At 38.5% G+C, this 24,469-nt stretch overlaps 1 protein-coding gene across 4 annotated transcripts in view; it reads right to left on the bottom strand.

The window, feature by feature from the left end:
• Positions 1 to 24,131, bottom strand: part of Hepacam2 (HEPACAM family member 2) — a 36,941-nt gene extending 12,810 nt beyond the window's left edge. For 2 of the 4 annotated variants that reach the window (XM_085839746.1, XM_021165791.3), the window contains exons 1-4: positions 23,944 to 24,131; positions 19,111 to 19,464; positions 15,204 to 15,488; positions 6,507 to 6,803 (exon numbers count right to left, since the gene is read on the bottom strand). In XM_085839746.1, coding sequence (XP_085695872.1) covers positions 6,507 to 6,803; positions 15,204 to 15,488; positions 19,111 to 19,464; positions 23,944 to 24,022 — 1,015 coding nt within the window. In that variant the 5' untranslated portion in view covers positions 24,023 to 24,131. The remainder of the gene's footprint in view (positions 1 to 6,506; positions 6,804 to 15,203; positions 15,489 to 19,110; positions 19,465 to 23,943) is intronic. The other 2 variants (XM_085839748.1, XM_021165792.2) reach the window with 1 other exon arrangement.
• Between the last annotated feature and the right edge of the window lie 338 nt (positions 24,132 to 24,469).

The following is a 24,469-nucleotide window of genomic DNA, read 5'->3' as shown; positions in this document are numbered from 1 at the left end:
TTTTTTTTGCCATATTGTGGCTGAATGTCACCTTAGTTTGACTACAGATACAAGAATTCACCAAAATCAAAAAGGATTATGTTGTAAGGAACAACCTCTTTCCAGGAGACATGTTCTTGGTTTCCAGGAGACATGTTCTCCCTCTGTTTTCCAGGAGACATGTTCTCCCTCTGGTTGGTACCAAGGCCCTAGCCTCTTCCTTCTTTTGGCATGGACTCTTGGAAAATTCCAATTAAAAATTATTATTTTTATTTATTTCTGTGTGTGTGTGTGTGTGTGTGTGTGTAAGTATATATTCCACTTCTCCATTTCTGGTCCATGGAGGCCAGTAAAGGGCATCAAATCCCCTGAAGTAAGAACTATAGGAAGTTGTAAGCTTTCTGATCTGAATTTGGGTTCTCTGGAAAAACAGCAAGTGTTCTTAACAGCCAAGCCATCTCTCCAGCCCCAGAAAATTCCAAGTCTTAACACCAAAGTTCAGGTCCCTCAAACTTTTCACCTCACAATAAGCATCCTGCTAAAGTTCAGAACATTTAAAAGCAATCATGTGCTAGTTTTTTTTTATTATTATTATTATGAGGGAAACATTTTAGTTTAGTCTTGGCTGTTTTTTTTTAATTTTCCTTAAAATTAAATATGCCACTGATGTCTGTGTCAGAGTGCTTCTCTTTCTTATGGTGGATTCACTCTGGCATCCATCATTGCCAGATACTACGTCTATGGTTGTCAAGCTTGGCAACAGGCTTAACATACAGTCGTTGGCCATCTTAGTCTCAGATACATAAGACACACCTTCTCCTATCCTTCATTTTTAAATTTTTCCCACTTGGACAAGTACTTAAGTAAAAAAAAATTTTAGATTCTCTCCCACAGAGGCCACAACCTTCCCATTCCTCATGCTTTCTTCTAGCCTTCAACTCCTTCTTTATGGTTCTCTCCCTCTCTCCCGTTGTCTTCTATTTGTCTGCAACAGTGACCCACCTTGCAGTGATAAGTCCCGTAGTGAAAGCCAGTGCTCTCTCCTGTGGAGTGAGGAAGAGTGTGGCCCTTTCTGAAGACGAATGATAGTTCTTGGTCCCCTCATCTAGTGCCATGGTTCCCTGATCTTGTCCCTGTTTCTTGGTCTAGAATGCATGCCAAAATCTCAGCAAGTATGGTTTTTGATTGATGAGTTTCTAGAATTCCAACTTGAAAATAGGAGAGTAGGGGAATTCTGGTCTTATTGCTCAGAGAATATATTGGGACCTGTAATGCAGGTCTGGGCATTTGGAAGAGCACCCCTCTTGCTTCTTTCAGAGTTTATGCTATTCATTTGTACATAGCATGCCATCCTCCCCACTATTCAAACACAATGGGCTCATTTACCAAAGCCAGAGTGCAAATGGTATTTGCCTCCTCCTTAAGCAAACAAATAAAATGGAATAATATGTTAAGTGCAAATATGGGCAAGAGGTGTGGTATCCATGGTATCGCTACCCTGCTGCTTGAGGCTGTACCCTGAACAGGACAGCCATATGCTAAATAGGCAGTGTGTCTATTCTGAGATGCGAATGGAGTCCTGAGAACTCTTCCATCCAATCTGTTCACTAATTATGGCAGCTGCCCCATGCCCCTATGGAGATGAAGATGCCATACTCAGTGCTATATTACTTGCACACTTCTCATGGTCCCACCTGACAGACACAGTTAGCCTGTGGTAGGTTCTCACGCAGCTTTCAGCAAAGGTCTCAGGGTTCAGACATCAAAGTTGTATCTCAGTCTGTTTCTTCACTGACCCAGAGTTGAGAAATTTATAGCTAAATGGGGGAGCATAATCAATTTCTCTTCCAATTTTGCATCCTTTCCTACTTTATAGTAATGAAAAGTTTTGGATTATAATTTTGAAATGATTGATTGATCCACATTACATGTAAATCTAAAACGCATCTATTATAGATACCATTTAAGCCATGTCCACATGTCCTCAGGAACTTGTGACTATACACTTGAATATTTTCATATATATGCCTTTAAATTCCAAGCAGATGTCAACATTTCCATAAATATTCTCTCTCTCTCTCTCTCTCTCTCTCTCTCTCTCTCTCTCTCACACACACACACACACACACACACGTTTTAGAGTTTATGCTATTCATTTGTACATAGCACGCCATCCTCCCCACTATTTAAACACAATGGGCTCATTTACCAAAGCCAGAGTGCAATGGTATTTGCCTTCTCTGTGTGTGTGTGTGTGTGTGAAGCATCTCATTATAGTAACTTAGGTTTAGTTAATACTTTAAAATATGGATATCAGTATTCAAAAAGTCCTTAATTAAGGTAATAAAATCATTACTTTTTAAATATAACTGCTAATTTATTATTTTAGTACCTATTATGTCCTTGAAACAAATAGACATTACTTTTAGCTATATATATATTTTATTGCTTCTTATTAGTAGGGAATAGTCCATTTTGTGGGCAAAGTATGTACATGTTTGTACTAGATTAATTGAGAAAATTATTCAAAGGAAACCTCTCTAAATACATATCCATATTTAAAGTATTAACTGAACCTAAATCACTACTATGAGAGCCAATGCATATACACTGCTTTAAATGCACAATTCTATATGTATTGATTAAAAGGACAATAGTCACATCAATAGCTTAGTGACCTAAAAAGAATAGAGTTCTTAAGATTGTTAAAAAGAAAGGATTTTAATTCAGATGTTATTTTGTCATGCATTTGCAGTGTAACTTTGCCAATTGCCTCTGTTTTCTTTAGATATCTCCACTGAGCTACAGAAAGGTCAACTCATAATATCTCAAATTAGATGTGAATCACAGCCTGCAGAGGTGGAAGTCTCCATCTGTCTTGCTTCCTACAAGCTGAAGACAGAGAGCAAATTGTCACATTTTCCAGCTCTCCTCTCCCTAACTGAAAGTTGCCAATAAAAGTTTTGATTATTTCCTGCCTTGTTATTTTTGTTCCATGTCTGTGACCCTGGAGTCATCTTGGACTCCCTGTCCCTTTGCCTCTACGTCTTATTGCTGAGATATTAAAGCAGATATGTAGTTTTGTCTCATTAAAAATAAGAGATTCATTTATTTCCTGCAACTTGCCTCTGGGGACATGAAACTTCATTTTGGTGTTAGAAACATCTTAAGGGCAAATAGCCCATCCTCAGAAATGATTTTAAATTCCCTACAAGTCTTAATTCAGCTTGTGTGTCAGAGTGAATTTTCCATAAGTGTTCAGCTGACCTTGTAAGCAATGATCATGTGTCAGTTCATGTATGCTTAATCTGCGTTGAAGTAATTCATTCATTTTGAAGCAGGAACATTAAACACAGCACATCACATTGGCACTACTGACTTTCTTCCTCTTTCTACTGTTGCTGGAGTCAAGACTGTGAAGACTGAGGACTGGAAATCAGCTCGGTAAAACCACAATGAGGCCACTAATTTTGACAACCCTGGATCACTCTGGAAACTGAGCACCTGTTCTCCTTATTTACAACAATAACAAGTGCCAGCTTTTGGACAGGTCAAACAGGTTTAGAGACTTTGCAAAAGACAATGATCTGATATGAAGACTGTAGCTGTCTTTGGAATAATATCTTAGTCAAGTACTGAGGGCTTCTAATATGAAAACTTACTGGCTGAGTATTAATGTAGAAAGTTTTAGAAGTAGGGAAGTCTCAACCATAATATCTTACCACATATTATATCTACACTTTCACTTACAGCAAACATAAAGAACACATCTAACATGCTATCAAGATTGACACCAAACAGTTCCAGATACAGTTTGGTAAACACACATGCACGCACACACAAACACACTCACAAAAGTGAGTGCATTTACCTCACTTTAAACTACCACATGGCTATGTGGTAAAAGCTGGTTGAGCCTATAAAAATGTAGTAAATTATAAAGCAAAAGATTTTTTTTAGTTGTATGCATATTATATTTTGATCAGGGTTTCTTATCAGGGGTTATTTGATTTTCAGTGACTATCCCTTATTTGGCCCATAATAGGAGTCATGTAATGGATTAATAAGTGCTAATTTTAATTTTTTTGAACACATATTCTTTAAAAGGTCTACAAGGAAAATATATTACCTTTTATTACTCCAATGAGGCACAATTTAGGTAAGACTTTTGTAGCTTTTTTCTCTAATACACAAGACACTAAAAAATGCAGCTATGTATAATTTAAATTCAAATGAGTAAAGGTGAAATAATATTAAAACTTCAGTGCTCAGCCGCATAGCCATGTTGGGACTGCTGAAAAACTAAGCAAGGTTAGTGGCTGCCATGTTGGAAAGTGATGCTTCAACAGCTTCTTCATTGTGTTAAGTTCTACTGGACAACAGTACTCCAGGTAGGGTTATCATCCTCATAAAAATGTTCACCAAGAGAGTGGATGAATCCCAATATACTTGGTCTTACAAATATGGTCACCTTAAATCTCAAAGAGTTCTAAGAGAACACACAGTTCTTCATCAACTTGTGGGCTGTGTACAATTCTATGACTCTTTGTGAATCTCTAAGACTTTTTTAATTAATTAAAAATTAAATGGAAGGAAAAGTCTTAAACAGTAGTTGTCACAAATGTACTGAGTATGCTTGAGCTGCTGATCCAGTTGGTCTCAGGTGGCGTCTTAAAAAGCAAGTTGCTTATCTGTTTATTTTTTAGACAAGATCATACAGTATGCTGGTCTTGAAACTGACAGAGGATTTGTCCTGCCTCAGCCACTTGAGAAAATACCTTTTTGGGGAGGGGCTTAAGACAGGGTTTCTCTGTGCAGCCTTGGCTGTCCTGGAACTTGCTCTGTACACCAGGGTGGCCTCGAACTCACAGAGATCTGCCTATCTCTGCCTCCCAACTGCTGGGATTAAAGGTGTGCACCACAACCACCCAGCTTGTTTTTCTTTTCTTTCCTTTTATTTTATGTGCACTGGTGTTTTGCCTTCGTGAATGTTTGTATGAGGGTGTCAGGACCCTTAGAATAGGAGTTACAGACAGCTGTGAGCTGCAGTATGGGCACTGGGAATTGAACATGGGTCCTCTGGAAGAGCAGCCAACACTCTTAAGTGCTAAGCCATCTCTCCAGTGAGAAACTGCATATTTAAAAACAAACTATCTAGGTGATTTTAATGCAAGCAGCTAAATAACTGTAAATGGCGAGTTTAGTCTAAGGATTAAAATAACATGTATAAACAAGTAAACAGATATTTTATTCCTGTTTCTTTTATTGAATATAATGTGCTGAGCTTCTTTAAGTTATATGTCCTGTTCTAGGCACTGAGGATAAGGATATAGAATGGAAGGAACCGGTGGACTCATGGTTGTAATGTTTTGCATGCTCATTCCTTTACCAATACAATCATCCAAACCATTGTCTCCTATTCAAACTGTGGCTTTTGTTTCAAGTTGGATCCTGTTTGTCTTTTTTCTGTCTGCAAAGATACTGATAGTAATAGAAGAAATAATAGATTTTAGAAAGAAAAGGGTGAAGGAGAAAAGGAGGAAAGAAATTAAAATGTAAGACAAAGAAAGCAGAAGAAAGGAGAATTGGGAGCTGGAAGTGTAGAAAAGATAGAACTTGGTGGTCGAGTGTGGCACGGGGTGTAAGGAGCAGGGGACAAGATTGAGGTGGTAGTTTTCTGCTCGGCTGGTAGAGAATGGGGAGATTCACTTAAAGAACATGGGAATGCAGACAGAATGGGTGTGGGGAGGAGGAAAATGGTTCAGTCCTGCTCGCTTGAACCTATGTCCTGCTTTTAGAACTTCTGAGAGAGACATCTAGGAGGTGGCTTCGTCACAATCGTGGAGCTTTGAAGATAAGGAAGTAAGATGGCCAGTGTGCCATGACTCTGTGGGACGGAGGAAAAGTGTACAGGGAGTCATACCAGGGAACAGAACCATACTCCACACAGAAGCTCATGGGTTGGGAGACGGCTACATGTCCCTAACAAGTTGCAATTCTTAAGATTTTGGGTCATGGCATTTTTAAAGATGCATTTTTAAAGAGGATGAAGAATTTTATAGACTTATGAAAAATTCTTTCCAAGCCAATGTGGCGCCTGATAAATATTCCTGACTGTCTCAGGGATGCCGGGTGAAAAAGGAAGAGGAACCAGGGAAGAGCAAGGGGCGAGTGGGAAAATGAAAAACAAAGATCCAACTCCTGCATGTTCGTTCTTCTAACCTAATTTAACAGTATATATAAACCCTTAAGTGATCACTCTAGTTCATTCTATACTCCTGCTTGTAAAATCAGGAAAGCAATAATGCACATTTAGAAGTAATTTACTGACTCTCGCTTCATAGCTCCCCACAGCTGGCATTTGAGTTTCTCCCCATTTTGTTTTAAGCTTTAATTCTTTGAGCCTCGAAACCCATGGCTTAGTTAACTGTGAAAAAGACCATTTGAACAACAGAGCAATTATGTTCTCTTATCCACGGGCATTTGGGAAGCTGAAGTTAGTGTGCCTTGTCCTTTTGCACACTTACCTACGGAAGTTATGATGACTGTGAATCGAGTTTCATCACGTCTTCCGGTGATGTTGTTGTAAGCACAGCACACGTAGTCAGCTGTCTTCTGGGCCACTTTCTCAGATGCAACTTCTAAACGAGGCCCATGCTTAATGACATGGGTAGTATTGTCAGATCTTTGGATCCAGGAGTAGGTGTTAGGGGGATAAGAATCAGCTGAACAGTCAAAGAGGACAGCTTCTCCCAGGTCAACAGTGAATACTTCTCCCACTTTTAGCCCTTTATCAGAATTAACCTGAAGTCCATAAGGTCCATCTGTATTAAACAAGCAAACAAAAGAACAAACAAACAAACAAAAGTTGAAGGGTAAAAAAAAAAAAAAAAAGCTGAAGGGTGTGTGTCACTCAGTTACAACACAGTTTCAGGGTTTAAAGAGCCTGGTCTCAGCTTACTTTCTTTAAAAGTCTTCATGTAGATTTGAGCAAATAGGTCCTCATTTAAAGCCCCAATTAGTGATGAGATTCCCCAAAGTGGAAACTACTTAATTGAACATATTTCTAATAGTTAGAGCCTGAGACTTAGTTTGCAGATTTACAGGCACTGTGTCCTTGGGGTGGGGCTAAGCTTTGCAGTATCCTGCTGAGAAATGCACACTGTTGCTAGGCAACCTCAGTCTTTCTGGAATAGGATTTACACTTTAAAATATTTTAACAACATATAAATACTATGTTCTTAGCAACCATTCTTGGAGAAGTGCCTGTTTTTCTTCTCAATTGCAGGTCAATGTAAATATTTATTGAAGACAGTTTCAGAAGGAACAGAGATTTGTACAAACAGGTATAGAGGTGTTTCATATTTTAACAGATTAAAAAGCCCCTATAAGCTTCAGATTCCTTTTGGAATATGCACACACACACACACACACACACATGCTGGCATACACACACACACACACGCTGGCATACACACACACACACATGCGCGCGTGCATGCATGAACATACATACATTTCATTAGCAGATATCCATTGAAAAATCAAAAAGCTATTTGACCATGGCTATTTGACCACTTTTCCACGTTTTTACACCCAAGGCAGTCCCTATGACTTCTTGTAGAGAATAAGAAAAATATTAAAAATATTTCCCAGATTCAATGTTTCTTCTCTCGTTTAAGTCATTTGAGGCATGACTATATTCACTTTTCATTTAGTAGACACTTGTCATGGGAAGGGACACAATGTAATCAGACATATAGCTTACATTTGATCTTGAAAGCAACTCATGAGACAGGTGTTGTTATTCTCATAATAGTATTTTAAAGTGTATTTTCCTATAGTCATATAGTGATTTGGCAGCTGTAAAGTGAAAAAGTTTATGCTACATAATTTTTCTATTTCAGTATATCGTTGGCTAACAATATTGTTTTTATGATAAATTATTGTCTCATTACATAATTATATAATTATTTAAACAACCATTTAATCAAAAAATGTTTGAGAGCCTATACGTAAAATAAGTTGTGTTTGTATATTTAGAAATTTTTGTGTATATTTGTGACAATTTAAAAAAGAGGCCATAAATTTGAGAGGGATCAAGAAGGTGCATGGGAGAGATGGCAGGTAGGAAAAAGGGGGAATAATATAATTATAAATATTATAATGTATTTAGTACATGGAAAACAAACAATTTGCATTGACAAGGAATTTACAAACGGGATAAAACATTCAGTGCTTTCATTTTCTTTTTAAAAGTTGCCAATAACTTTCTAAATGTGTAACCATGTGATGAACGAACTGGACTTTAGGGTAACACATTTTTGTCAATCATGAGTTGCTCTTTAGAAGTTACTTAAACATTTTAGACCTCTTTATCTTTTAATGTAAAAATATGGGGTAGCTGACTGCAAAAATTATGGATGCATTTGAGATTATGACAGAATTCCTTAAAATTATAACAAAATTCTTTGTTGTAAAATTCTTTCTGTTAATCCCCAGAGCGATCCCCCATGGTCCCATCATTTCCTGATCCATCTGCCAGTGTGGAGTCAAGTTTCATCGCAGAAATTGGAGACACCACTTTATATATTGCATTTAGCTATTGAAGTGCTTTCTTTTTTTTTTTAATATTTTTTATTACGTATTTTCCTCAATTACATTTCCAATGCTATCCCAAAAGTCCCCCATAATCTCCCCCCCCCTCTTCCCTACCCACCCATTCCCATTTTTTGGCCCTGGCGTTCCCCTGTACTGGGGCATATAAAGTTTGCATGTCCAATGGGCCTCTCTTTCCAGTGATGGCCTACTAGGACATCTTTTGATACATATGCAGCTAGAGTCAAGAGCTCCAGGGTACTAGTTAGTTCATAATGTTGTTGCACCTACAGGGTTGTAGATCTCTTTAGCTCCTTGGATACTTTCTCTATCTCCTCCATTGGGGGCCCTGTGATCCATCCAATAGCTGACTGTGAGCATCCACTTATGTGTTTGCTGGGCCCTGGCCTAGTCTCACAAGAGACAGCTATATCAGGGTCCTTTCAGCAAACGCTTGCTAGTGTATGCAATGGTGTCATCATTTGGAGGCTAATTATGGGATGGATCTCTGGATATGGCAGTCGCTAGATGGTCCATCCTTTTGACTCAGCTCTAAACTTTGTCTCTGTAACTCCTTCCATGGGTAATTGTTTCCAATTCTAAGAAGGGGCAAAGTGTCCACACTTTGGTCTTCGTTCTTCTTCAGTTTCATGTGTTTTGCAAATTGTATCTTATATCTCGGATATACTAAGTTTCTGGGCTAATATCCACTTATCAGTGAGTACATATCATTTGAGTTCTTTTGTGATTGTGTTACCTCACTCAGGATGATGCCCTCCAGGTCCATCCATTTGCCTAGGAATTTCATAAATTCATTCTTTTTAATAGCTGAGTATTACTCCATTGTGTAAATGAAAAAATGTTCAACATCCTTAATCATCAGAGAAATGCAAATCAAAACAACCCTGAGATTCCCTCTCACACCAGTCAGAATGGCTAAGATCAAAAATTCAGGTGACAGCAGATGCTGGCGAGGATGTGGAGAAAGAGGAACACTCCTCCATTGTTGGTGGGATTGCAAGCTTGTACAACCACTCTGGAAATCACTCTAGCGGTTCCTCAGAAAATTGGACATAGTACTACCGGAGGATCCTGCAATACCTCTCCTGGGCATATATCCAGAAGATGTTCCAACCGGTAAGAAGGACACATGCTCCACTATGTTCATAGCAGCCTTATTTATAATAGCCAGAAGCTGGAAAGAACCCAGATGCCCCTCAACAGAGGAATGGATACAAAAAATGTGGTACATTTACACAATGGAGTACTACTCAGCTATTAAAAAGGATTGAAGTGCTTTCTTTGTAAGAACATGGGGAAATGTGAAGTATCACCACAGCTTTATATTACTGTTTACATGAGTGAACCTAAGATCAGAAAGAAAGCCTAGAAGCTGAATGAGTCAGTCCTTGGTGTCCTGAGCAATTGAGTCCAGACCTCACTCAAGATAAGCAAATCTGTAGATGTGCAAGTCCCCTACAGAAATGGTGCAGTATTTGTATATTATGGACATATGTCCCCCTGTAAATTTTAAACAGTCATTGGATTACTTATGATACCAAATGCAATGTATTTTTATGCTTCATTCCCTGGAGATGATGATATTAAAAACATGTATGTTTAGTACATGTACAAGTTTTAAAATATTTTCCATTTGATTTTGGCTGGATCTGTTGATGTAAAATGCATACATGCGGAGTGCTGGCTGTTCCTTTAAACTTAAAGCAATCAGGAGCTGGAGGTAGATGGTGATAATGGGGAAGCCTAGATGCCCGTTCTGTGAGTGACCTAGGGCTTGTGACACTGCAATCTCATTTCAGGCTATGATGCAGTCTCAGGAGAAGCCACTGTGACAAGGGGCTACAGATAGTGAAGCTTGGCCTGTTTTTCTGAGCTCTGATGAGCAGTGAGCAGTGTCTCAGGATCGAAAAGTTGCTCTTACTGGCTCAGAAAAAAAAATCAGCATTAAAATGTACTTATACACAATACTGTTCTAGGCATTGTGGCAAAATTGGGATGTTGGGGGAGGGGAAAATGGCTCTCAAGACTTGTTCTGCTCTGTACTGTAGAAGGGCCTTCTTTCTTCAGGTTGCAGGTACTGAAGAGATAGCAGGCAGCAAGCCAAGAGGCACTGACTGCTTCACATACAAGGAAAGGAATGAAAAAAACAATGCGTGTCTTGGAAGCACAGAATATCTAAAACTCTAGAGGCATTTCAGAGTAGGGCAGCAGGGATTTGAAAGAGAACAGAAAAGTGATCATAAAATTAAGGACTTTAAGTCTAGATCCCCATCTTTCCTCCAACTGGTCTCCAGCATTACAAAGCACACCTATAGAAACAAGTTGCTGTATAATGGATCTCACATGTGAATGACTGTGGTGCTTTTCAGAGTGTGCTGACCTTCTCACAGCTCCCCTTTGGATCTTACAACATATTTGATTATTCCCATAGGCAGAATTTCTCTCATCTTGGAGAGTGGGTTGACCCTACATAAGAAGTTCTAATTTAGAGCTTCGTGAGTGAGGTCAATGATTTAATAATATAACCAGTTTTAAATAAAACATATGTTGAAAGAAGAGTCTCTGACTGTGCATCCTTCTCTCCTCACAGGTTTGTTGGCTTTGCTTCTTACTTGTTTGTTGGCCTTCATGGCTGGCATCATCTTTGCTCTCTGTCTTAGATATGCCATTTCTGGCTCCCCAGAGTCACTCTCACATTGCTCTAGGCAGCCTCCCTGTCAAGCATTTCTTTCAGATCCTGGACACTAACACTTTGAGGCAGCTGAGTTCATTATTTCTGGTAAGATTTAATAAAATTTATATTCTATCAGATTATTAAAAAAAATGGCATGTTGGTTGCAAAAAAATTCACAAACTAGAGAAGCCCAGAATAGAAAAGTTATCTGTAATTTTCTTAGAGACCCAACATCTGTATAATTATGTCTTTCTCTAATTGCATCTCCCTGTTTTCCAGTCTTCTTTTCTACCTCCTTTTATCCTAATTCTTTGGTTCTTCCCTCAGCCCCTCTCTCTATGTCCATGTCCGTGTCTCTCTCTGTGTCTCTGTTTTCCTCTTGCACACATAAGCACACACAGGCACACAACTTCATCTTACACATACTTTTTTCCCCTGACCGGGCTCTGATGTTATTTTCTCTACCCTGGTCAGTGAGTGCTTCAACACTTCAGACTTAACATTCTTCTATTTTAAGGTCAAGTATAGCGCATAATTCAAGTGAATGGGCAGCTCTGCAGGAGACATTCAGAGTGGCTCAACTAGAGTCACCTCTGGTACAGATAAAAGCAGATGGATAATCCCATTTGGCTTTGGAGCACGGTTCACTGTCTAGCCTTTGGCAGAACCCTCTCGATGAAAATGAACTCTGCCCTCAGGGATGGCTGTTTACTAAATGACTTGTAAAATCACATATCATCTGTTCTCTTTAACAATTTATGACTGGGTGGGAACGTACCTAAGTTTCCATCAGATGCTGCTCGCCACCCTGCGAGGGAGCAGATGGGAAGTATTTACTGTAAATGACCTGTTTTGCCCTTTTGTTTCTATCACTTAGAGAACTCCCTGCAGCAGAGTCATGTCTTTCACACAAGATTGAGTGGTTATTGGGTTTTATTTACAGTTGGAGCCAGCAGGAATTTACATTTTGTAAACCATACGTAGCATTTGCTGAATTTTTAACTTGGCGTTGTATTCTCCCATGTCTTTGATTATGATTTCGTAACCCAGTGAATATATAATTGGACTGTTTTGTCTGTTTCTTGGTTTGTTTTAGAGATAGAGTTGCATCCTATATCCCAGACTGGCCTGCTACTTCATGTCATATCCAGAATGAATATATAATTGATCTTGATAGATTTTTGTTATAACAATGAAAGATAATTTGCATGAAGAATATGTCATATGAACAATGAAAACAGAATAGATTATTCATGGTGGAATTTTAAATCATTGATGTGTATATACAGGGGACAATGTTAGAATATGACAGCTTGTTGATTTTGCCTGACCACAGGGCCATGGAGCTGTATCATCTGAAGCATGGTATGAACAAAATAATCTCTTCCGTTTTAGTCATGTTAAACTGGGTTCCTAACTGTGCCAAGTATTGCACTATAAAACTAAAGATGTTTAAGAAATGTGGGGCTCCTAGGAAAGTTTGTTGTACTGGTACTTATGAGTGGAGAAGAGTTGAGGAAGACTTAGCTCAGTGAGGACCAGAGGCAGACATGCAAAAGATGCTGTCTTTGCACAGAAGAGGTGGGAACAGGGCAGGTCTGATGGATCTTTCAGTAGGAGATAATGTTGGAAAAAAGAGGAGTAATTACAAAGAAATGGAGCACTAGGAATTAACTTCAGACAAGGGAAATATTCCCATTGCACATGGAAAAAGACTACTGTAATCACCTGGGTGCCACATCAACAAAAGACCTTTATGCATGCTAATTAAACCTTGTTAGCCAAAACCAAGAAAATGAAGCAAAACAGAAACAAGTAACAAAACAGGGCTAAAGTAGTGATTGCAAGATAAACTACTAATGAGTCCAGGTTGTGTTTCCAGGTCGAATAGTAGATAATTGCCATGCCAAAGAAGTCCTGGTAGCATGGCCTTCTTTTGACTCAGTGTGCCTGTTCGTATTTTCTTTTCACTGTGTTTATATAACTCACATACTTAGGCTTGTGCTACTTGTATTTAAGTGTTAATTCATGCCATAATAACTTGTTTAGTAACACACACACACACACACACACACACACACACACACACACACGTAAATGAGCTGCACCATTTCTGAATGGTGCAGTCAACAGCAGTCTTACAGCACAGCCAGCCTTTGTACTTTCTCTGTCAGTCTGTTACCTTTTCTTCAAAGGCAGACAGAACATTCTCATTCTCACAATGGCTTTTTAAAAGCTTGTTTAAAAACATAGCTATAAATTCAGCTATAAAAGTAATTTGCCACGATTAAAATTAAATACAAATCAATACCATGCCTGCATCTCAGTACACAGGAGACTGACCAAGAAGGTTGCCCTAATCTTGAGCCTGGATTTCATATGAAGTACCAGGCCAGCCTGAGATATAGAATGAGGCTCTGTCTCTAAAACAAACCAACGAGCAATCAAACAAAGCAACCCTAATGTAAACAGCATTCTACTTCAGTTCCTGAAAAATACTTTCACTTCCTCTTCGTGTCTAGACTCTCGCTGTGTTCTGTGCTTGAGATGGTTTTCCAGGCCTTTCCACTTGCTCAGCCATACCCATGCAATCAAACATTATATTACGAAAAGAGTGTTTTCTTTAGTAAGAAGCAACATTACCAGTCTTTGGATTCACATGGGATGATATCATTATAATGAAATACTGGCAAAGCACTCTCCAGCACTGACTATGGGCCAGTCAGGTGTACCATCATTTTACACACAGTGACAGTTCAGTCACCACAGTGACTCCATGAAGTAGGTTTCCAGGATCATCATGAAGACAGTGATGTACAAGAGAGACAAACTTGCTAACACAGGATTTGAACCCGGTCTAAGACTCCACAGTTCTTAGTCCTCTCTGCTATGCTTCGTGCTACAAATCTCTATGATAGCCATGACATTTTACTCCATATGCTTTGATTTGCATATCCTTTCTCTCCTAAGAAAACAGGGGTCTGTGACAGTCACTGCTGGTATGCACTATTAAAGGACAGGGAAGTTTCTGAACCCCAAGTTGTCCAGGATAGCCCTACAGCAGTCACCCAGTCTCCAAACATCACTGTTCTAAGATGCTCACAAACTCCAGGTTACATTAAACTTTGTATACAATATTAAGCACATTAGAAGGTAGATGAAATGATTCAATGGGCAAGCTGCTTTCTCTCAAGCCTGACAATTTTGTTTTCACCCTCCAGAACTTACATGGTGGTAACAGAGAACTGACTCTTCAAAGGTGTCCTCTATCTGTCAAAGGCATGCTGTGGCATATGCATACCTTAAACACACACACACACGCGCGCGCACACGCACACGCACACGCACATCAAGTACATGTACACTCTAGGGGGGGGAGAGAGAGAGAGAGAGAGAGAGAGAGAGAGAGAGAGAGAGAGAGAGAGAGAGAGAGAGAGAGAGAGAGAGAGAAAGTTAAACACATTACAGGTACCATTATGGCTCTGTTGTAAGCAGAAAATATGAAAATAAGGAAAAGTGTGGGGCTTGCTTGGAGATTGATTCAATCATGACACCAACTGAAGAGTGTGATGAATTTTATTCATCTATGAGATTCGATGTCAACAATGAAAGCGACGGAAGAGAATGAGAATCCAGAAGTAACTATTGATCTGTAAGGAGATGCCTAAGACTGCTCCTGGTGGGATGCTTCCTGACCCAACCATAAAATTATTTTCGTTGCTACTTCATAACTATAATTTTGCTTATGAATCATAATGTAAATACTTGTGTTTTCCAATGTTGTTAGGTGACTCTTGTGTAAGAGTTGGGTCGCAACCCACAGGTTGAGAACTAGTGGCCTAGGTAATATGACTATAGCAAATCCTATGGCTATGCCCATGAGAACTTTCCATAAACACAGACATAGCGAAAATGAAAAAAAGTTACTTACAATATATGGTGGGCATAATGATATCACTTTCCATCTCACTGACGGGGTTTGACACGAGGCAGGTGTAGTTTCCAATGTCTTCTTTGGTCACTGGAACAATCCAAAGGGTGTTGTTTTGGGGAGAAAAGGAGTGGCTGGAGTTGATGGAAATGGGCTTCCCACTTTTTCGCCACTGGTAAACCAGCCTGGTACCTCCTTCTACCTGGCAGGTCAAGGTAATGTTGCCCACATACTCCACAGCCCCAGAAGCAGGATGGAACTGAACCATTGGCTTCATGACAGGATCTGCAATATCAAGAGACATAGGTTTTTTTTTTTCCATCTATAGAGCTGTATTAAAACTCTGAGGAGATTTTCCCATATTGAGTTCTGAGGAAATAACTCCAACATTTTAATATTTTGTAAATGTAAATGGTTTGGGTAGCAGTTAAAGAGGCTATAAAAAGGTCACAGAAATTTTAAAATGGTAAAATATGAAATATATTTATGCATTAGAGCTAACCAAATTCTAGAACTTATTCTTCAAGTATTGCCAATTAATCTACTTAATTTTTATATAATGTAGTTAGTGGTTGAAATCCCAGAGCCCCACTTTTCTATTCATTGTACTTTCTCTAATATCAAATCTCTCCCCATTTCTCACTTCCATCTCTTCTCCTCTCTCTGAACCCAAGAGCTCATGCATGGTAGGTACATGCTTGCCTGCCATGAAGCTACACTCAGGCAAAATGAATACAGAAATTTCCCTTTCTTGACTTGTAACATATACCAAAATCAGCTTTCAATAAGAGATTTGACAAATTTAAATTCTCATCTACCATCCGAAAATTAAATTATATAGCTCATGGATGGTATACTTTTGAAAATTGTGTAGCGACATTTTTGGAGAGTGGCATGTATACAATTTCTTTGACAAACCAAAGTCTACATTTCAATTAACACTTGAGTTTATTTGACAGCAAGATGTGATATATTAGGATTTTATAAATTTGAAATATAAAGAACAAATCCAATACAAATTCCCTTTAGAAAGTTAAGAGATCAGAAATTAGCTTTATTTTATTAATGTGGCATGCAATAGGCAAATGGATAAATATAAAAGAACACAAATGTTTCTTCACTGGCTTTTAGCTTTGAGTACATGGATAAGACTTGTCATTACAGCTGGACAGGGGTGGCACATGCTGACACTTTCATCCCAGCCCAGGTGGATCCCTGTGAGTTTGAGATTAGCCTGGTCTACAAAGCTAATTCTAGGACAGCCAGGGCTACACACACACACACACACACACACACACACACACACACACACACCTCAAAACAAACAAAAAATACATTGTCTCAAAAAGCCGAGAGAGAGAGAGAGAGAGAGAGAGAGAGAGAGAGAGAGAGAGAGAGAGAGAGAGAGAGAGAGAGAGAGAGAGAAATTGGTAATCACATATGCATTCACTATCAATCCCCAGAGTTCTGTTTGATAAAATAGTGCATTGTGGGCCAGTGAAATGGCTCAGTGGGGAAGGCACCTGCTGTCCAGCCTGAGTTTGATCTCCTTGATCCCACACAGTAGAAGGGATGACACAAGTCTGGCAAGTTGTCTTCTGACTGCCGCATGTGCTCTGCAGTATTGTACAGGAACACACACACACAAATAGGTGGTAAGAAAATAGCTATTTGCTCAGAGTTATACATCCTTCAAGGACAAAGAGAAGAGGCCTTTTCGCCTGTCAATGTTCTTTTTCTACATTCTGTAGATAGAGATAATTTAATAGTCTCCATCTATGTAAGCTCACAGAGCACATGGAGACTAAGGTAACACATCGGCAATCTATGATTGGATCCACTCCTTTAGGCTTTAATTTCCCATCAAGGGCCCAGTTGATTATGATGTTTCTTCTCAGGCAAATTTATCTTGTGTTACCGTTACATTTTCTTACAATGGAAACTGTGTATCAAGGCACAGACAAACCTAATTCTCCAGCCCAAGGGAGTTAGAAACAAATGAAAGATAAGAAAGAACCAGGTTGAAAGCACCTTGGAGGAGAGCAGAGTATCTGGAAGTCATCTGGCAATTTCTAGGTGGTTGTCGCTTCTTGGTTTGTTCACTTAATTCAATCCTTTGTCTTCCCTAGCAAGAGCAAAGGGTTTGTAATAGCAGCTTGTGTATGTTGTTATGTTTTAAAAGGAAAAGTGAGTTGTGTATACTGGTCCTATCGGAAACACATCCCAGGCATCTCTGTGTGGGAATGTGAATGGTCTGAGGTAACTAAGCAACGAGGTAGTGGTCTTGTAAGAGGGGAGCCGATCATCAGAATAGTCTCCCACATCATACATTTGCCTGAAACAGTAACCCAGACACGAGGTTTCCTTTTTGAGGTTTTTGCCTAGATCCCTAAAGACTGTTAAGACTTTACTACATCTAGGGGGTGGGGGTGGGGGTGGGGACAGGTTCATTTCCCTAAACCAATTCAAAATTACAATTAAATTATAAATTGTATGAAAAATTTTTGCAGGAGGATTTTATGAAAATTATTATTAGGTATTTCTTCACTTTCCCTCCAATTATTTGCAGCTCACCAGCTGCTGTCTTTAGTCCCCTACAGCCTCTTCTGTCTCTCACCTGCCTCCTTACTGCTTAGGGTCTGCTATGGTCAGCACAGTTCTAACAAAAGAAGAAAGAAGCAAGAACACAGATAATGTCTGTCCTCCCGGAGACCTCATATTCCAGTCATGGAAGAGAAAAATAAAAGTGAAATAGAGTTACTACTAGCAGGGATGGCAAGCTCAGTGAACAAAGAGAAAAGCAGAATTGAAGACAGTGAATAAGGTGATATTTTTATATGGACTGTAGAGTGTTCAGGGAAGACTAAAAAGATATGACAATTGAGATGATGTCTAAGAGAAATAAAGGAAATGATATTTGGGATATTTGTTCTGAAAGAGCAAAGAGTGAGAACAAAGGCCCCGAGTTGTCCTGTTCAAGGAAAGCAAGGAACCAGTATGGCCTGGACAGTATATAATGGACAGAAGTGAAGAATGGGCCAGACAGGTTCTGGGTATGCTGGGCCTTTGAATGTTTTTGTTAGCACTTCGACTCCCATTTTGAGTGAGATAAAGAAGCTATGACAGGTGTTTGCTGGAGAATAAAAGCAAAAGCAGAGAGACTAGAGGGCAAGCTATTTATAAAAGTTTATATACAGTTAGAGGTGTGAGCAAGATGGTGGTAAAGGGTGGGTGGAAGCAGCTAGAGTCTTATTGTAAAGTCAGCCAAAGAGGTTTTCCAGCAGAATGGGAAGGCAGAATGGTCAGTGATGTATGCAAAGCCTTGGCCTGAGGAAGTAACAGGATCTATTTACTATTTACTGAAATAAAAATATTATCAAATAAAGAATAGACAGAAAATTAAGAAGTGCATAGTATATTCAAGGTATGCCACTTATAAATCTTAATAAGAAAAAAGCAAATGCCTGGAAATTAGCTCACTCTTCTTGTCCTCAGAGAACATTGTACAAACTTCTATTGTCCTTACATAAAGTCCTTGGCTCATCCTCCCTTAAACATTGTACCCAATATAAATCTTCATGTGATTAAAAGCAGGTTGCCTCCTAAGATACCTCATACACATGAGAAAATAAAAATGTCCTTATCTTACTCTTTTGCAACTTTATATAAGTCCTAAGAAAACAGTGTTTTACTTATTGTCTGAAGATATGATGCTGTGGACTAGACACCTTCCTCATACACATATATAATTAAATGTCAGAAAGCCTTACAAGGTAATGACATGATGCAGGCTTTGAGAATTACTTAATTCACTCACAGTGGCAAGAGCCAGGACCTTAATGCTCTGGAAGCTTGGTATCCTGAGCCTCTTGACCTAAACTCCTGTATACTGTCACAGAGGACTCACCATCAACAGTGACTTGTATCTTCTGACTTGCAGACAGAGTTCCATTCCCCTGGATGTTGACCTTCACGATGTAATTGCCCTCATCGGTGAACTGCAGCGGGTTGATGAGCAGAGATGCGTTGGGTGGCATCATGGTGAACTTGTGCTGATATTCCAAGTCAGGAACCACAGACTTATTTACAGAGCCTAGCAAGTATTTGGGCATTGTGTGGGATCTCTCAAACAGCCATATGATCTGGATGTCAGATGCCGGAGTGTGGAAGCCATAGTGCACTGGAAGGTAGAGGGCCTGGCCCCTGATGCCGTGGACAGTGTATGACGGCACGGTCACCTTCAGTCCCAGACAAGAACCTGCTACAAAAGGAAAGAAAACTGTGAGTGTCCTGAGCCACATCTCATAATACAAAGGTTCGGTTGTAGAGAGAACTCAGTCAGATGGTAGTCCCTTTCTAAGAAGAAGGCTTCTAAGTACTGACTTACTCTAGTACAAGTTACAGGTAGAGGTAAATATTTGTCTCTGAGACCTTCTGCATTTGAAACACTCCACCCACAGACTGTTCGTGACTTCTCTAAAGCCAAGGCAAAAAGGAGAAGCAGAAATGGTCATCTACCATCATTTTCAAATAATAGAAAAAGAAGAACTGAGAAATATTATGAGCTGTAGAGTCCAGCAGAACCATTAAACACATTTGAAATTAGACCATGTCAATGCCATATCCTGGTGAAACTATGCAGTTCCTGAAATACTAAGAAAAACTATGTTCACCAGTAACTCTTAGATGCATCACTTGCAAATTGCCCCGAAATGAACACGGTCAGGATGGTGTGCATTTTTCTAAACTTGCAAAGAGAATATTTTTATTTGATGTTTTGCTAAAGCTGGAAATGTGAATTCTTAGCAAAGGATGCATACTTGTCTTGTGTTTAGTCTGTAAATGTGGTTTTGGGTGAGCAGGGCATTTTAGGTCTCTGCTCTTTGTCTCCTGTGTGAAAAGAGTGCAATACTAGATTGAAGCCTGGAATGTCTCTCAGATCACTAATTGTTCGGGTGCTTGATGGCCTGAGGTATTTTTTTCAGAGTAGCCACTACTTACATTTCAAGAGGGAGGGTTCAAAGGACTTTGAAATAGCGACTCTCAGTATTTAGTCCACATATTAAGTTGTTGGTCCCTGGATGTGTGCTAACAAATTATCAATTCTGCACTTGTTACCAAGCAATCAAGGGGCAATGGTGGGAATTACATCATCGCCTTGAGAATGCATTGGGAAGAGCTGCATGGCTGCTGATGCAAAATGAGGTGGTTGCTTCTGGCATGGAGTAGCTTTGTCAGTGACGTACTTGTGCATTTAAGACATTCCCCATCTTATCCTAGGATTCCCTGCTAGACTGAAGAGGGGTTAAATATCATTTTGTCCAATCAGTTTTTGTTTTTGTTTTTCATTTGGGGAAGTTGTTGAAGAGGTTCTTGCTCTTCTGTTTCTCTATAATTTATTCTATGCAATTGTCATTGGAAAAGATTGGTTGGAGTTTTCATCAATATGCTGGAAATGGTTGCTAGGCAGTGCGTTACTATGGGGTAACACTATCACTGGAATGGAAACGATACTGACTTCTCAATCTTGATTTGAATGTGGGCTCTCAGCTAGAGCAGGGTGATTTAGCGAATCTAAATAGGTTATGAGGACAAAACTTTATTTAATAAAACACCAAATATAACAGCAAATACTGCAGTCTGGAGAGAAATAATGTTACTTTAGTAGATCTGGTATGGTGACACACAACTTTAATTCCAGCCCTTGGGAGGAAGACACCTCTGACCTTTGCCCCAAGAAAATAAGTAAACTGTGTTAGTAGAAAAATTATCTAGAGACACAGTTGCTAAATAGACCTCACTCATGTGCTTTTTCTTGCCTGGAATATAGAGTTCTCCTTCCTCGGCATCCTAAATGCAGGAGTCAGGGGTGTACATCACCACACTGAGTGAAAGGACCAGCATTTCTATGACATTTACAATCACCACATAAATGTGGAAACATTGGGCTGTTTAAGAGAATGAATCATAGATTTATGTTTTAAATACCAAAGATATTTCTGAATGTATTCAGTGCCTTAATATAAAATGAAAAATTCTTCACCAAATAAGATGTGGGTTTTTTTTTTTTTAATGCACACCACAGTGAGAGGTACAGTATATCTTTCTGTTATATATTACTTTTCTTGGAGATTGCCTATGTCATTTTTATTAACTAATTATGTTATATAATTATGTCATAATTATTAATAAATATTAATATTATTTTGTCATTAGTGACAGGCTGTCACTATGAGGTCCTGGCTGGTATGTAGAACAGACTGGTCTAGACACCACAGAGATCTATTTGCCTCTGCTTTCCAACTTGTGGGGCTAAAGTTGTGAGCTATAACCCACCAGTGCCTGTGTTATTTTTATGGGACAATTTATAGGTAACAAGTGTCAGCAAGGAATGAGTTTCCTTATATCACACCTAAAAATCTTCCTGCTAGGAAAGACTTGGACCCCCTGATATGATGAGCCATTGTGAAACTCAGAAAGTAAACAGGTAATAGGCTTCCGCATGCATTTTAGAAGCACACACTCTTCCATATCCCCGTTTCTTGCTATAGATGTATAACACACCCATGATTTCTAGCTCAGTCATTTACTAATTTAGAAAAACAAGTTGTGTCATTTGAAAAACTTTAAGTGTTATTCTAGTTGCATGAGAAAACATAAAAGAATAAGGCTTTCTACAGCTTCTCTCTGTGTGAGCAAATAAACTTTAAGAAAGAAATGGTAGACATAATAATAGAATTTTAATTTTCTTTTGATATCCCAACAGCTGCACATACATGAGAATTTTGGTTTTACTAGATTGACCAGTACTTCCTGGGTTAAGAGAGCTGTTAAGATCTTCTGCCTGTAAGGCACTAACAGTAACCCAGAGAAACATGGAAAATATCAATCATAAACTGGTAAACAAAAATACAGCAATAACTTCACTTTAGAGATTTCTTAATACATATAAGAACAGTAGCCATGAAAAGAAGATAAAGTTAATGAATACTTGAAAGTGTGCTGTAAAAATTACCCATGTTCCATCAACAAAGAACTCCTGCAAGCAGTTTGATTGTATTGACTATAAACATTAGGTTTTACAAAGTGACCTCTATGGCAGCTCAGAATAGTTGGTCTTTATTTCCTCATTAGCACACACATTATTAGCAAACATAACATGACTATTGTTGACTGAAAATAAACTCTTGCATCATTAGAAAAAATAGAATTTACAAGTCTGTATTTTGAACAGACTATTTAATCAAACACGGAAGCTTATTTAAAAAAAAATTAAAGGTACAAAGAAAATTCAGTATTTTAAAAGCAAAAGAACTTTCATATTACTTGTGACCCTTGTGACTTGTCACCTCCAGAGAAAGTGAATTTCAGTAAGGAGGGAGGTCTTTCTCTATAATAACAACTTTATTTTGAAGTTGGGAGAAATCACAATTATATTTTAATTAATTTTATTTTAGTCAAATTTCTCAACTGAATTCATTCCTGAATTCTTCTTAAGGCCAATTACAAAAACATTATCTGTGAAAACGTATCAGTCCTTCTATTTAAAAATGAAACACAGAGAGAGGGAGAGAGAGGAGAGAGAGAGAGAGAGAGAGAGAGAGAGAGAGAGAGAGAGAGAGAGAGAGAGAGAGAATCACAGGATCACATAATAGCTAAGAATGATGTTAAATTATGGTAACATACAATATATTACAGGTTTAAATTTGATAGTATGACAATATAGTCCCTGAGATGACCACAGTTAAGGGGAACAGACAGATTAAAAATTTTCAGGTAGCATTTTTATGTCAGTGAGATTTATATGCATCACATACAAATGTAGATAATAATTATGCTTATAATGAAAAATAACAAAATAAATTAGAGAAAATAAAACTTTAAATACCTCCTAAAATCCAAAGCTCAAATTGTTTTTATATATCTGTTATTCTTTAATGAATAAAACTCCTTTTAGACTTCTATCAGAGAAATGTAAACAAAACAAGACACTAACTTGACCCTTAAGATCTACAATAGGAGGGATGGAGACTCTTGATGAAAAGAATACTGATGGATAATAGTGTGCCATGATACAGGGAGGCAAACTCTATGTCAAAAGAGAGAGAGATAAAAATATTAAGATATAGTAAAAAAAAAAGAAAATAGGACTAGTCACTGACAAAGAGTAAAGCTAAAGGCATTTTTGAGCACCGATCCTTTTAAACACATTTCTCTCATATGTCATTTTAGCTAGAACTTCACATTTTCCATATTTATATTAAAGAAGAACCAACAGTTTGCATGCTATTTTTAATTTAAGCAATACCTTTAATTAAAAAAACCACTACCATGAATTGTTTTGAATTAATTTAATGCACTATTAGAATGTTTGCCAATTAAAACATTAACCATTAAATATTATTGAGCCTATCGGTAAGCCCTGGGAGAAGAAGAGACTCCGCAGCTTTTTATGCTGCCTTAACTTTCTTAGCGAGTCCCATTGACAGTAGCTGTTGCTCTAAGGGAACAAAAGCAATCATTTCTTGAAACTCATTCCTCTTACATGTTCCTGTTTCTTTGCTGGAACAGTGTGTTATTGTTAAAAGGTTTTGACCTGTCCTTCAATTATCTGAGAAAATCCACAGCCCTAAGCAAATATTTACCTTATGCCTACAAAAAAAAAATCCACAAAGAAAGCCAACAAAACCCCAAAACTCAAACCCCAAATACCTAAAAGCCAGCTCGCGCAGGGCCTTACCTATAAGAAGAAGGTATATTTTGCAAAGAGAGAGCCCAACCATGCTTCTGAGAAGCTCCATAAAAGCATCCTGTCCCATGCATGCGGCGCCCTCTTCTCAGTGGCAAGTTGGTTCATGGACCAGCAGCTGCTGGTTTATTTGCTAGGGAAATTAGCAGTGAGGTAACAGACCCTAGCCTGCCTCTTGCTTCTGTGATTTGAATACAGAATGAATGTGTATACAAAGGACACAGGCAGTAGGAACACCTGTTATATGCTCTGCGAGAACACAGGGCTGTGGCTTTCAAATAGTTTCTTAGTGATTCTCAGTAATTTTTCAGTATTGCTTTATAAATTATACTGAGTTATTCACAATCAGAAGGAGGAAGATATTCTCTTTAGGTGGCCTCATGATAAATAAAACCCAGATCTACTTTCTTATCATGAAAAATTATGCCATTATTTTGAAATTTGAAAAAAATACTTTCTATGAAAATTGAAGTACTTTATGAATTTCCTAAGTAGCCATTTTTTTTCTCAAAGTTAC

Source organism: Mus caroli, unplaced genomic scaffold (assembly GCF_978045245.1).
Source record: "Mus caroli unplaced genomic scaffold, Mus_caroli_1 scaffold_7, whole genome shotgun sequence".
In the NCBI taxonomy this organism is placed as follows: Eukaryota; Metazoa; Chordata; class Mammalia; order Rodentia; family Muridae; genus Mus; species Mus caroli.
This window is presented reverse-complemented; position numbering and strand designations above follow the sequence as displayed.